Consider the following 14,923-nt stretch of genomic DNA (forward strand, 5'->3'; position numbering starts at 1 on the left):
AATGCAAGTGCCATTCTTCACAGAACTAGGAAAAGCAATTTTAAAATTTGTATGAAACTACAACAGACTTTGAATAGCCAACACAATCTGGAGTGAAAAGAACAAAGCTGCATCATGTTACCTAACTTTAAAATATAAAACAAAGCTATAGTTACTATAACAGCATAGTACTGGCATGAAAACAAATGTACCAATGGAACAGAATAGAGAGCCCTGAAATAAATCCATACATTTACAGCAAACTGATTCAACAAAGGTATCAAGAACATACAATGGAGAAATTACAGTCTTTTCAATAACTGGTGTTGGGAAAACTGGATATCTACATGCAGAAGAATAAATTTAGGTAATTTTCTCACATCATATGAAAATTAACTGAAAATGGATTAAATACTTAAATATAAGACCCAAAACTATGAAACTGCTATAAGAAAACATGGGAGAAAATCTCCATGGCATAGGTCTAAGTAATGACTTTTTGGATGTGACTCCAAAAGCACAGACAACAAAAGCAAAAATAAATGAGGGGATTATACAACACTTAAAAGCTTCTGCACAGTAAAGGAAACAATCAACAAGAGTGAAGAGACAACCTACAGAATGGGAGAAAATATTTGTAAATTATACATCTGGCAAAAGGTTTTATCCAAAATATATGATACTCAAACAGCTCATTAGCAAGAAAACAAATAACCTGGTAAAAATTGGGCAAAGGACCTAAATAGATGCTTTTCAAAAGAAGACATACAAATAGCCAATAGGTATATGAAAAAATGCCCAACATCACTAATAATTACGAAAATGCAAATTAAAACCATAATGAGGTATCACTTCACAAATGATAGAATAGCTATTATCAAAAAGATAAAAAGAATTAGTGAGGATATGGAGAAAATGGAATTTTGCAAGCTGCCGTGGGAATGTAAATTAGTGCAGCCATTATGGAAAATAATATGAAGTTTCCTCAAAAAATTAAAAATAGAACTACTATATGATCTGGCCATCTCCTACTCAATATATATCCAGGGGAAGTGAAATCAGTATGTTGAAGATATATCTGTGCTATCATGTTCCTTGTAGCATTATTCATGATAGCCAATATGTAGAACCAACCTAAGTGTCCCTCAGTGGATGAATGGATAAGGAAAATGTGGTGAATATACATAATGGAATACTGTTTATCCATAAAAAGAATGAAATACTGTGATCTGTGAAAACTTGGATGAAGCTAGAGGACATTATGTTGAGTAAAATCAGCCAGGCACAGAAAGATAAATACCATATTATCTCACTCATATATGGAATCTAGAAAGACGCAGAGAGTAGAATGATGGTTAACAAGGGCTTGGGTCATGGGAGGATGGCAGAATTTGTGAGATATTGGGCAAAGGATACAAAATTTCACTTAGGAGGAATACGTTCAAGAGATCTATACAGCATAGTGACCATAGATAATAATATATTGTATTCATTAGAAATGCTAAAAGAGTGGATATAAAGTGTTCTTATCACATCATGACTATGTGAGGTAATGCTTAGGTTAGCTAGATTTAAACATTCCACAATGTATATGTACTTCAAAACATCATGCTGTACATAGTAAATACATAAATTTTATCTGTCCATTAAGAAATGGTCTAGTTCAGTTCTGAGACAAGACATCACTCTACCCTGCTGTTCTCTAAATACAATTCAATAAATGCTCATGGCAGGTTTCTTCATAGCTATTTTACAGGTGTCCTTTAAAGGGTGGGTGGTTAAACAAGCCTTGGTACATTCATCATTAGAGTACTACTCACTAAGCCGGGCGCGGTGGCTCAAGCCTGTAATCCCAGCACTTTGGGAGGCCAAGGCGGGCGGATCATGAGGTCAGGAGATCCAGACCATCCTGGCTAACACGGTGAAATGCCGTCTCTACTAAAAATACAAAAAATTAGCCGGGCATGGTGGCGGGTGCCTGTAGTCCCAGCTACATGGGAGGCTGAGGCAGGAGAATGGCGTGAACCTGGGAGGCAGAGCTAGCAGTGAGCCGAGATCACGCCACTGCACTCCAGCCTGGGGGACAGAGAAAGACTCCATCTCAAAAAAAAAAAAAAAAAAAAAAGGGTACTACTCAATAAAAAGCAATGCAGCAACTTGGATGAAATTAAAAAAAAATATATGCTCAGTAAAAAAAGCAAACTCCAAAGGCTTACATGCTGTGTGATTTGTTTACACAGCTTTGATGAAAATTTTATATTACTTTATTTTTACTTTTATTTTAGGTTCAGGGGTACATGTGAAGTTTGGTTTGTGGATTTTTGTTCTTTTGTTTTTGTTTTTGAAAAAGGGTCTCACTGTTTTGCCCAGGTTGGAGTGCAGTGACATGATCGCGACTCACTGCAACCTCCCCTTCCCCAGTAGCTGGGACTATAGGCACATACCACCACCCCAGCTAATTTTGGTATTTATTTTTATTTTTTTTATTTATTTTATTTTATTTTATTTTATTTATTTTATTGAGATGGGGTTTGTCATGTTGCCCGGGCTGGTCTCAAACTCCTGGACTCAAGCAATCAGCCTGTCTGGGCCTCCCAAAGTGCTAGGATTATAGGTGTGAGCCACTGCACCTGGCCCAGGTTTGTTATATAGGTAAAGGGTATGTTACAGGGGTTTGGTGTACATATTATTTTGACACCAAGGTAATAAGTATAGTACTTAATAGGGTATCCATGTTTCTGCAAAGGACATGATCTCCTTCTTTTATAAGGCCGTGTAGTATTCCATGATGTATACATACCACATTTTCTTTATTCAGTCTACTGTTGATGGGCATTTAGGATGATTCCACGTCTTTCCTATTGTGAACAGTGCTGCAATTAACATGCACATGCATGTGTCTTTATGATAGAATGATTTATAGTCCAGATGGTCGCAGTAGCTCATGCCTGTAATCCCAACATTTGGGCAGCCAAAGCAGCCAGATCACTTCAGTTCACGAGTTTGAGACCAGCCTGGACAATATGGTGAAACCATGTCTTTACTAAAAATACAAAAATTAGCTGGGTGTGGTGGCACAGGCTACTCAGGAGGCTGAGCCACAAGAATCGCTTGAACTCAGGAGGCAGTGGTTACAGTGAGCTGAGATAGCGCCACTGCTCTCCAGAGTGGATAACAGAGTGAGACTCTGAATCAAAAAAAAACCCCAAAACCAAAACTATTTGTATTCCTTTGGGTATATACCCCAGTAATGGGATTGCTGGGATGAATGGTAATCCTGTTTTAAGTTCTTTGAGAAATCTCCAAACTGATTTCCACAATGGCCAAACTAATTTACATTCCCACCAGCAGTGTATAAACATTCCCATTTTCTCCATAACCTCACCAGCATCTGCTTTTTTTGACTTTTTAATAATAGCTATTCTGACTGGTGTGAGATGGCATCTGATTGTGGTTTTGATTTGCGTTTTTCTAATGATTAGTAAAGTTGAGCGTTTTTTCATATACTTGTTAGCTACATGTATGTCTTCTTTTGAGAAATGTCTTTTCATGTCCTTTGCCCACTTATTGAAGGGGTTGTATAACATTCTAGAAATGACAAAATTATGTAAATAGAGAACACATTAGTGGTTGTCAGGCATTTGGGAGAGAGGCATATGGGAGAGAAATCAATATGGATATAACAAGTCAACATAAGGAATCCTTGCGATAACAGAAATGTTCTGTATGTTTACTGTGGTAGCACATACACAGGTATAAATGGTTAACAAAATAGCAGAGAACCAAATACATAATATAAGCATATGCATTCACACACACAGAGGAATACAAGTAAAACTAGGGAGATCTGAATAAGATTGGTAGATTATATAAATGTCAGTATCCTAGTTGTGATACTGTACAATAATTTTGCAAAATGTTATCATTGGAAAAAACTATGTAAAAGGGACATGGAATCTTAATTATTTCCTACAACTGCAAATGTATCTGCAATTATCTCACAATAACATCAATAAAAATGATTTTATAATAAATGAAAGCAATCAAATACTAGTAAAATTTAGTACATTTCTATGTCCTTGTTGTATATTTCATCATTTAAATACACAACTAAAGAGAAATAATCTAAAGAGAAAACATTTTACACCTCAAATCCCTGAGATTATACACAATTGCATATTTCTGTAACTTCAGTTGAAAATATGGCATCCATGACCATATTAACATAGTATAGGGAGTTTAGGAGGATCCTAGCTTTTGGCTCTCCTCCCTCAGTTAATTATTGGAAGCTTTGAGGAAAGATGTCATGAGAAATTTTTGATTCAGTCAATAAACATTAATTAGTCTTTTGTCTTGCTCTTATAAATCACTGGCCTATCTACAATGGGAGGCTACATATTTTAATTCATATACAATACTTTTCAGTTCTTAGTTGTAATTCTCTTGTTTTAGATTTCACATAACACTGATGAAACCCACTGAGCTTTTAAAAGTACTCTAGGATACAGGATTCACATGTAAATCTACCATAATAAGATGACTTCTTACCAGTTATTCCTCCATTCCAGAGCTTCATTTTATGTTTATAACCTTATTTCAACCTTATTCTACTTGTTATGTTAAAATTGTACTTATTTTACTCCTCCCAAGGTTAAAATAAGGATTAAAATATCATTTATTTTCATTTTTATTACTTTATTATACCCATAAAAGTCGAGTCACTAGCTTCTTTTATCCATCTTTGGTGCTGGTATAAAAACGCGTTTCTTGTTTTATGTTATGTCTTTAAGCAGCATCACTTTCTTTGATTTTCCTTTTCTAATTAAACCACTATCTTTGAACTTTTTAATTTTTATGGATACATTATAGTTGTGCATGTCTGTGGGGGACATGTGACATTTTGATACACGCATACAATATGTAATGATAAAATCAGGGGATTCAGGATCTCCTTCAAACATTTATCATTTCTTTGTGTTGGGAACATTCTGAATCTTCTCTTCCAGCTATTTTCAAATGTGCAATAAAGTATTGCTAACTATCATCATCCTATAGTGCTACTGAACACTAGAACTCCTTCCTTCTATCTGACTATATTTTTGTGCCCACTACCTAGCCTTCTTAATTCCCTTCCCCCTACTCCTCCCTGCCTTTGCTAACGATCATTCTGTTCACAAATATCACATGTTCTCAGTCATATGTGAAGCCTACCTTTTTTGTTTCTTCTCTATTTGTCATTTTCAGTTATTATTTAAATAACTAATTAAACTCTTGTGGTTTTCTCCTATGTTTTTATAATGATAGGTTTTTAATGCCCTATTTCTCCCTGACAAACAACTAGGCACCCTGAATACTAGTAGATTGCCCTAGAAACCTGCCTCCAACTGGGCCTAAATAACTGAATTCAGCTTCTCAAGTCCTAATCAGATTAAATCAGATTTGGTATGGCATAGTTTTGTATATTCTTAAAATAGTAACAAGATTATTCACCTACTCTACTGAACAGCCTAGACGAGTCTATTTGTTATTATTATTGGGAAAATCTAAGTTGAGTATGAACTAAAATTCACTAACACTCTTTATCCCTTCTTCCTAATGTCCTCACTTATTTATTTGTCCTACTGTGATAAATGTATTTTAGTAAGGCCTTTCAAAATATTTTATGAATTAAGGCCGGAACAAAGTAGGTAAATAGGCAAGAGAGAATCTATCAGAAAATTAAGTAAAATAGAAAAAAAAATCTTAATTACAGCTTTGACTTAGCTCACAGACTACCTCTTCTCCAGCTAATCTGCACTTTGCTGCCAAAGACATTGTCCTGAAACTTAAATGTGAGTATCTCTCTGTTGAAAAACCCACTATAGCTCAAAAATATCTTAAAATGTTGTCATGGTATATGAGGTCTTATAGAATTTAAGTTCAAGCTATCTCTCTTCATTCCCCACAACGTTCTCTGATCAGATTGTCCTCTGTTCGGGGAGCTCAGAATCATACTCAGTCCCCAAAAGAAACTGAGACTTTATCCATCTCTCTATGAAAACCTAGACAACGTCTTCATCTGTATTATTGTACTTAACAACTTGCATTATGAAGTCCTTGTGTAAGCAGAATAGATCTGCCCATTCAATGGCAAATGCTCCTCAAAGGCAGTTATCAGAAGTCACTCAGTAACTCTAAGGCTGTCTGCAGTATTTGAAGGTCTGCAAATGGCATGGGCAAGAATAAAAGCCAGTGGTAATAGTAACAATGTGCCCCACAGAATTTTATCTGGGTCGCATACATGCACTCCTCTTGCTCCTGTGTGTAACTTTGGACTTTCCCACAGATTCTATCTGGCCTGATTGCAAGGATCTTTTAACGTGATTATCCATTCTGGAGTTTGTCCTTGATTACCTTGACAATAGCTTGAGCTCTACCCTTACTACAGTGTGCTCCTCGGTTATACATTATCTCAGTATCATAGGGTCAGCTCACCTTTTTGGCCTTGTAAAGATAACAGTGCTTTAAATTTTTGCTTTATTAATTTATTCATGAACATTTAGTAAGTCCCATATTATACTAATCATTAAAGACATAAAGCCAAGTAGAACAGGTTCCTTGCCTACAATTATCTTGCTTCTCTGAGAACGGAAGGTAAGAGTCAGGCTGCATCTATCAGGCCATCTAACTGCTACGGTCTTTTTGACCCATTTGTACTGAAATGTTTTAAACCAGATACACCAACACAATTCTCTACTTCCCCAGCCTCTAGACCAAGAGAGAATATGTTTCCTTGTGAATGCTGATCATACTTTGCTAATAATGAATGTGTGTTTAAAGTTGAAAAAGAATAAAGGAACACAGCTGCATGTATTAGTATGGGCTCATGAAAGAGACATATCCTGGGATGCTGAACCTGCACAGTCCTGTTACTTCATGGATGACACAATGAACTGAATCTGAGACACTTCTAAACCATCCCAGCCTGCACTACAGCACTGGCAAACTGGAGGCGCTGTTTTACAAAATGAATACATGAATGGATGAATGGTGGATGGAGGAATGGATGCTTTTTCAATGGCCTATATGTTCTTCCAAATATTTCTGATCATTAAAAGAATTTAAAGTCTAGTTTGAATTTCATCTATGTCAAGAAACTATCCAGTGTCCCTAGTTTAAGGTGATCATTGATTCCTTGAATTCACATTCAAACCACTGAATTCAAATAGTTTATTATTTAATCTGTACCTGTTTAATTATACAATTATTGTAGTTATGAGTATATGGTTGCCTTTAATGAATTAGAAACCCATTGATATCTGGAAATACAGCTGACTCTTGGACAACATGGGTTTGGAGTGTATGGGTCTACTTCTACATTGGTTTTTTTCAATCGAACACAGACAGAAAATATTGTATTGGCAGATGTGAAACCTGCATATAAGAAGGCCCGATTTTTCATATGCATGGCTTCTGCAAGGCTGACTGGGGGAAATGATCATGCATAGATTTTGGTATATGTGGGGTCCTGAAACCAATTACCCATATCTACATTAGGGATGACTGTATATCTTATACTGATGCCCCACCATGGACTATCATCCTGCCTGGCAGGGAACAGTCACTGAATAAATAATCTGTGCATGAGTGTACTTCCTAATAGATAATCTTGGATCATTCATTTATGTTCAGTCAATATGTAGAAAAGATCAGCATATTATTCCTGACATATTAAATACACACTTATCGAGTACTTACTCTGGGCTTGGCAAGAATGTAGTTAAAATTTAATCACCTTAACACTTGCTCAATGTGTGAATAATATGACTTTACCAAATCATATTGTTACCTTATATCTTGTTATTTTATAAACAGAGATATAAGTAATAACCTCAAAATGACTTTTTGAAAAGAATAAATTAGCATCTAATAAACAAATACACAGTTTTAAAAATCATCTTGTTGCAGGGAAAGGAAACAGAACAAAGTATTTTCATAATCGAGTACAAAGTTAAGAACTAGAGTGGCATTTAAAGTTCTAACAGAATATAGAGAAAGGGCCCAGGGAATTGACTCACATTTATGCTCTGTAGGAAAAGGAGTGCTTCGTATAATACTTATTTAATAGGGTGAACACACATACATATATATATATATATGTATGTACGTACGTGTTTGTGTATATATATATGTATGTATGTGTGTGCACTGACAATCATAGAAAAGAGCATTTTCACATGTAAGCAACTTTGCAAACAGAGAAACAGAGGCAAAGAGAAAATGCATGTTTCCTAACAGTCAAAGCAAACAAAGGTCAAGTCTTTTCTCAAACCCTGTTTCAACTCTATTCATTTCTCAAACCCTGTTTCAACTCTATTCAGTCCATTGCTACCTCAAAACCATTTTAATACTTTTCATTATATAAAAGCTGTTCCTCTATGAAATTAATGAAACTAATGATTTTCGCATTAAAAAAACAGTTGATGTTTATCCAGAATAAAAACAAAATCCCTGAGACGAATGGGGAGACTCAGGAATTTTCCCTTTTTTTAATCCAAGCAAGCCAAGGAAGCCCCAGTATACATACGTATAGCATGTATATATTTAGCTGATCATCTGTAGGAAAATACATACATTCAATTAAAATAAATACTATACTACAGGTTTGTGGTAAACACCAATTTGGTGGAGCAAAATTCCATCAGAAAGTTTGCTCAAGTTTTAGTTTTTCCCAAAGCATTTGAATCACAGAGTCTACTTTTTAAAATATCAAAACAAATACTTTGGGCTTATTGTGTAGACAGACAAGTTATCATGGTGCATATACCTCTCTTTACAGCTACTCCCTATTCAGAACATCAGAATAAAGACAGAAAGAAGACTGCAAATGCAGCTTCAGTTTGATTTCATACTGAAATACCCACTACAGGTCCTCTATAGTAGGCTGGTTGTACTGGCAAAACAAAACAAAAATTATTATTATCACATTCGTTCAATGCTTAATATGTACTAGTCAATGTTCTAGGATTTTTGTACATCCAATTTCCTTGATGATCTCAGAACTCTACCAAGTAGTTAGATAAGGAACCTAAGTCACATGCCCAAGGCTACACAGCTCATGAATGAAAGGTCAGAATTCAAATATTTTCTGTTTGACTTTGAGATCTTTTTCTTGATCACCATATTACAATGCATTTACTATTCATAATAATATCTATTATCCCACTTAGATGAGAAAACTGAGGCTTAAAGCTCAGTACCCTGTCAGAAGTTTTTCTTCTATGGAGTCATCCACTGAAAATTAAATCAGGTTCAAAATCATTAAGTCAGTTTCTCCTTCAAATCACCCTTCCAAATTACACTCTGCCACTAATAATTGGGCAGACTGGGACACTCTTGTGAAGTCACTATTCTTTGTTATTTATCATTTATATTCAACTTTTTTCCTTGATTATAAAAAGAATAATATGTTGAAACCAATAAAAACATATGTTTCATTCCTACAGTAATCAAGAAAAAGTGGATCTGGTTGGAAAAAGCATTTAAAAAAAAAAAGCCCTGGGTTATTTTTGGCCCATACAGTATCCCCAATACACATTCTCCCTGTGGACACAGAGCAGCATATGGCTGTTCTTTTCACAGTTCAGGCTCTTCTGTTTACTCTGAACCTCTAGGTTACAGTATGTTTTCTAATCACTAATAAGGACCACCTGCCTCTTGAGAGATTCTGCCTAACAAAATAGAGAGACTCATTGTTTAAATTCACTCTCAGGTAGACAATACACCCTTCATGTGTGGGCTGAGATTACTGAGTAGAAGACTTAAACAAATTATGCTGGTTGTAATTGCCAAATTAAGAACACATGTTAGTTTCATAAAAAGAAAAAAGAAACAGGAAGGTTTGGAACAATAAAGACAATGTTTTTGAGGAAATGAAATACCTAATATATTTACTAGGAAAAAGAAAAAGAATAATCTACTTATTTAAAAAATTCATTCAATCCGCTAAGAGATATTCAAGGCAAATTTACTGCATTCCAATATGCCTAACCATATACCCTCTTTGTACAAATTTATACTATGGTTGAATTCAGCCAGAAAAACTGGCTCTTCGAAAACAAGCAGAGTTCAATCCAATAACTGACTAATAAATGCTTACCACTGAGAATGTGAAAGCTATCATAAATCTGGTTTAATAGAACAAGAAGAGATAGGGTATATGGATAAGAGTAAATCCTCCTGTCAGTATCCTCCTTTGGCCACAGTGACAATTTCCACCAGAGGTCGGGCCAGATTAGCAACCTCTCTCTAGGCTGCCGTTGCAAACCCATATATATACCTTCATCAGTGCACCTGCTTCATTGCGCTAGAATGGTTGGTCCAAGTGTTTGTCTCTCCTTCTAATCTGTGAGTTCCCCAAGAACAGGGTTCAGATATTCACTATAGTCTCAACACCTGTTAACAGAGTATGAGCACAGACTGAATTTACTAAATCCATTCAAAAAATAACTGCCTAGGTGATGATACCTATCCACATGGTAGCACAGGAAAATAAATTTATCTTATATAAAGTTTGCTTTTTGAGTGCAGAGGGATTTTCCAAGTATTAAGGCCAATGTCAAGGACAGGCAGAAAGGACTGGCTGTGGGGACAGTCAGCATTTTAAATGCAAAGATTGTCTCTGAACTTTCTCACACAAACTCAAGTCCCTCTTCTAATAGGACCTTTGCTTTACCCAGTACACTCACTTTCTATCAGGTCTCTCACTGACCACGTAGAATATTGAGATACTGAATTAATCTTAAGTAACATTTATAGATATCAGGTGTACCAAACACTGGGCAAAGTGCTTTATTGTGGTACTTCATTTAATGCTTATTACAACCATATAAGGTGGGTGCTACTGTTTTCATTTTAGACATGATAAAACTGAGGCGAATAATTTGTTTAGTGCTTTGCCATAGATCTAAGCAGAACATTAACAAGTTGGTAGCTTGCCAAGTGCTCTACTGTTCCACCTCCAAGCAGGTGACTAATCCAACTCCTGAGGATAAAAGTCATTTGATTTGTCCTGATAATCCTCAGAATTCAATTCTTAATTTATAACCTGTCTCCACAGTGCAATTTATTGTTTTTTCTTCTAAGAGCTGCATTTTCCATTTCAGTAAAACCAGCAATGCTATCTAGTTATAAATGATCATAATCGTGCATGAGAAATAATTTTCACAAATTGTTTTGATACATTTTATGAATGATAACACAGTCATAAACATAAAATTTTCATGCACTGTTAAATGTACATAAAAGAGCAGCTTGAGATTCAATAGGAAGTTTTATAACTACATTATGCGTATATGGCGAGATGTGTACATATGTATACTTGTGTGTAAAATTATGTTACGTAATGGTATTGTATGTTAGCGTATATGTTTCTCAAGCACTGGATTTTGCTGTGTAAATCCCTAATCATCAGAATATATTAATGATAGGCAGTTTGACATTAATAAAAGTCAGATAAAAAGTAACTTTCCTATCTTAGACCTTGTCAAATCATTTCCATCTTATTTCATTTCCCATAGGCCCTCTTTCAAAAGGGCTTCTGTCAAAAAGCTATTGATTATCAATAACCTGTGGCATTATCAAAGTTATGTTTCAATAAATGTCAATTTGGATTGCAGAATAATGGATAAGATTTCATGAAGCGCCTAGAAGTAGTAAAGTATTGATATGTGGCCTTATGTATCACAATAGTTAGAAACATAAGCTGTCTGTGCATTATTAAATGCATAGCTGTAATAATTATGAGGAAGAAAATAAATCATAATCTCTCTAGTTTTGTAATTTCTCATTGTCTACTTTTCTGAGAACTTGGGTGACTGGTGCTGCATAGACATATCACTTCGGGGGACATATTTGGAAATACAAAACAAAAAAATTGATTAAAAATATCAAATTGATGTCTTTTGATTAGGTTCAAACATGAGAAAGCATGTACACACTCTCACAGTATCATGGTAGCTCTCAGAATCAAGAAGAGATATTTTTTGTTAGAGGAAAGAGTGAATTACACATTAAAACAATACAACAGAAGAAGAATATTTTCCTAGTTTATTTGAAGCATTTTAAAAACATCCTACTGTCTACTGTTCTTGTAGTTATTTCCTGGCCACCAAATTTCTGTGAATAGTCCTACGTTTCTGTGGAAGAGATGCTGGATGAATGAACTCCAAACCTCGACTGAGACTACAGAACGTGCTCCATACTTCTCTACACCTAAAAAAGCCACTGTGCACTAATACGGGGCAAAGGGCTGTTAAAACGTGAAATACTTCTTTACCTGGTGGTAAGTAGATGCTGCCCTCCCTGCCCTCCCCTCCCCCAGCATCCACAGCCCTGTGCACTGATTTCCTGGGCCTCCCTTATCCATCAAGTTCAGAATTGGTTTCCTGTTCCAGAACCCCTTAGGACTGAAGAATGATGGTACCTAGCAGCTCTCCCCAAATCCCTCAAAGACCTCTGCCCTAAGAGAGCTCCTCTGAGGGAGTGCCCACCAGCCTGGGAAACCTGATGAAGTTCCTCCTCCGTACTGCCATCCCCACGTGCTAACCCCACTGGGTACCCATCAGACTCCAGCCGAAAGAAACAGAACCCTGGGTGATGGTGTGGCACCTGGCAGGCAAATGCCCAGGTGCTTTTGGGCACCAATCCTAGGCCTTGGGAACTTGCTTCCGGCTGGGCTCTTCAAGTCGCCCTCACGTGGCCACTTGCGGAAACTGCAGAATTAATGGACCTTGGACCTGAAGAGTGCTTGCGGTAGACAAAAACAGGAGGTAGCTCTAAAGGCTGTTAAATAATCTGAACATCACCCTTGGATACATCAACTTTCCCTGGTGTTGCAATTGAAAGAGGCAATATAAACACAGAGTATGATTCACTTCCATCAACCAGATATAGCCAGAAGGTCTCACCTTGTGATGTGGCAAAGGTGATGTGCCTTTTTTTTTTTTTTTTTTTTTTTTTTGAGACGGAATCTCGCTCTGTCGCCCAGGCTAGAGTGTAGTGGCGCGATCACGGCTCACTGCAAGCTCCGCCTCCCGGGTTCACGCCATTCTCCTGCCTCAGCCTCCCGAATAGCCGGGACTACAGGTGCCCACTACCACCCCTGGCTAATTTTTTTTTGTATTTTTAGTAGAGATGGGTTTTCACCCTGTCATCCAGATGTGCCCTTTTTTTAAGCCCGAATTTATAAATAAGGGCATATTCAGTCGATTCCACCCCACCTCCAACACACAGACATACAAAAAATGTACAAAGATTACAACAAATTACTCTTTCTTAAAAGGGCAAAATTTCTCTACGTGTATAGTCAATTGCAGGAAAAAAATCAGATCATTCATTAAATTCTTACAGATATCAGGAGATTTCTCTAAAGAGGCTTAAGAATGTCCATAACATTTTTAAATTGAAGAGAGAATCAAGTCATATATTTTCTAAAAGTTTATTTATGGGGAAAATCTATTCTAGCAAAAGTTATATACTTAAAAATAAGGCATCCCTCCTGGAGAGCTATATACATTAATATATGTTTATAACAATACTTGCTTTTAGATGAAGCTGATTCGTCCAGTGGCCGATGACTTTGTATTCTGTGCTTTTGTTGGTTATTTGATACTGGAAGATGTCATAACGTCCAGGAGCATCTCCATTTTCATTAAAAGTGACAGGAGTGCCAGCACTGCCTATAAAGATTTAGAAAACAATGTTAATAAAGTTTTAGTAAGTTAGCCCACTGGGCTTATTTTTCTTTTAGAAGGAATGGTAGATAAAAATATATTGTGTGCAGTAAGTGATACAAAGATTGCAATCCATACAAGGTCATTCTTGATAGCATAATATCTTTTACATGAAAAGAAGCCCAGACATACATACACAAGTGAGACGTGCTTTATTGTACACATTAGAAAGTAAATGATGAGTATCCAAGTTAAGCAATGCACATAACGGCTAAATAAATGAAAGTTGATAGGCTGAATATTCAATACTGGCTACAAGGTATGATAGTTAATAGAGAAAAATGTAAATGTTTTGAAGCATGACAGCTATTGTACAGTACGAACTACAAACAGCAATTCAAAATATGGCAGGAGAATGTTCTGGCCAGAATCCTGAGTTTTGCTTTTTCCAAACACTCTAAAGCAGTTAGAGAGCACTGTTCCTGTGCCTCTGCTACCTCTGCCCAAGAGTATATCAATGTGGTCTACTGTTGGGAACCTCTCAATGGGTGAGGCAGTGATCTACGGGAAGTCCCAACTCTGCTCAGATCATGATTGTTCTCCCCCTTCACAGTGACAGGTCTAACAGTGGCAGAGCAGCAGGATGCAAGAACTGTAGTCTTTTCCAAACTCCATTCCCCTCAAAGTTTTCATCTTTTCTCTTAATAGTTTCTGCTCACTTTTACTTTCCCTCTTATTAACTTTTATGTAATTACAGGGGAAGAGTAGAAATGGATCACCACCCCAATGTCTTCTTGTTCCATCTAGCTTCACTATCTATATAGACTTTCCTTTTCTCTAACAGCTTTTAGGCTTCTCTACATTTTTTTTTTGATAATTCTTTCCTATCTTGAAAAATTCACCTGACACCAATCCCTTGTCTTGGTGTCTGTCTTCCCTCTGCAGGCCTTTTATCTGACTCTCTTCTCACAGGATACTGGATTTAATTTCTAAACTGTGCTAGAGAGTTTCCCCTTCCCATTATCTCTGTCTTATATTGTATTCTCCAAAAGTATACATTACTAATAGTTATATATGCCAACTGTACATATTCCCATCTTATAATGAGTTTCTTATTCTATCTATAGAGTTGTTTACCTAATTACCAGCCATCACAAAATTCTAAAATATTTAACTTATCAAACAAATCAATGACTTTATCAAAAAACACAGTAACCTGTAAATAAATGTAA

The 14,923-nt window shown here is 36.2% G+C and overlaps 1 protein-coding gene across 3 annotated transcripts in view; it reads right to left on the reverse strand.

Moving 5' to 3' along the window:
• Positions 1-14,923, reverse strand: part of GRM8 (glutamate metabotropic receptor 8) — an 837,927-nt gene that overhangs the window by 160,792 nt on the left and 662,212 nt on the right. For all 3 annotated transcript variants that reach the window (XR_004033054.1, XM_030826389.1, XM_030826390.1), the window contains exon 8: positions 13,561-13,697. Coding sequence is in view for 2 of the 3 variants with exons in the window: in XM_030826389.1 (XP_030682249.1) it covers positions 13,561-13,697 (137 nt within the window). In the remaining variant the exon portion in view is untranslated. The remainder of the gene's footprint in view (positions 1-13,560; positions 13,698-14,923) is intronic.

The sequence above is a fragment of the Nomascus leucogenys genome, chromosome 13, assembly GCF_006542625.1.
Source record: "Nomascus leucogenys isolate Asia chromosome 13, Asia_NLE_v1, whole genome shotgun sequence".
Classification (NCBI taxonomy): domain Eukaryota; kingdom Metazoa; phylum Chordata; class Mammalia; order Primates; family Hylobatidae; genus Nomascus; species Nomascus leucogenys.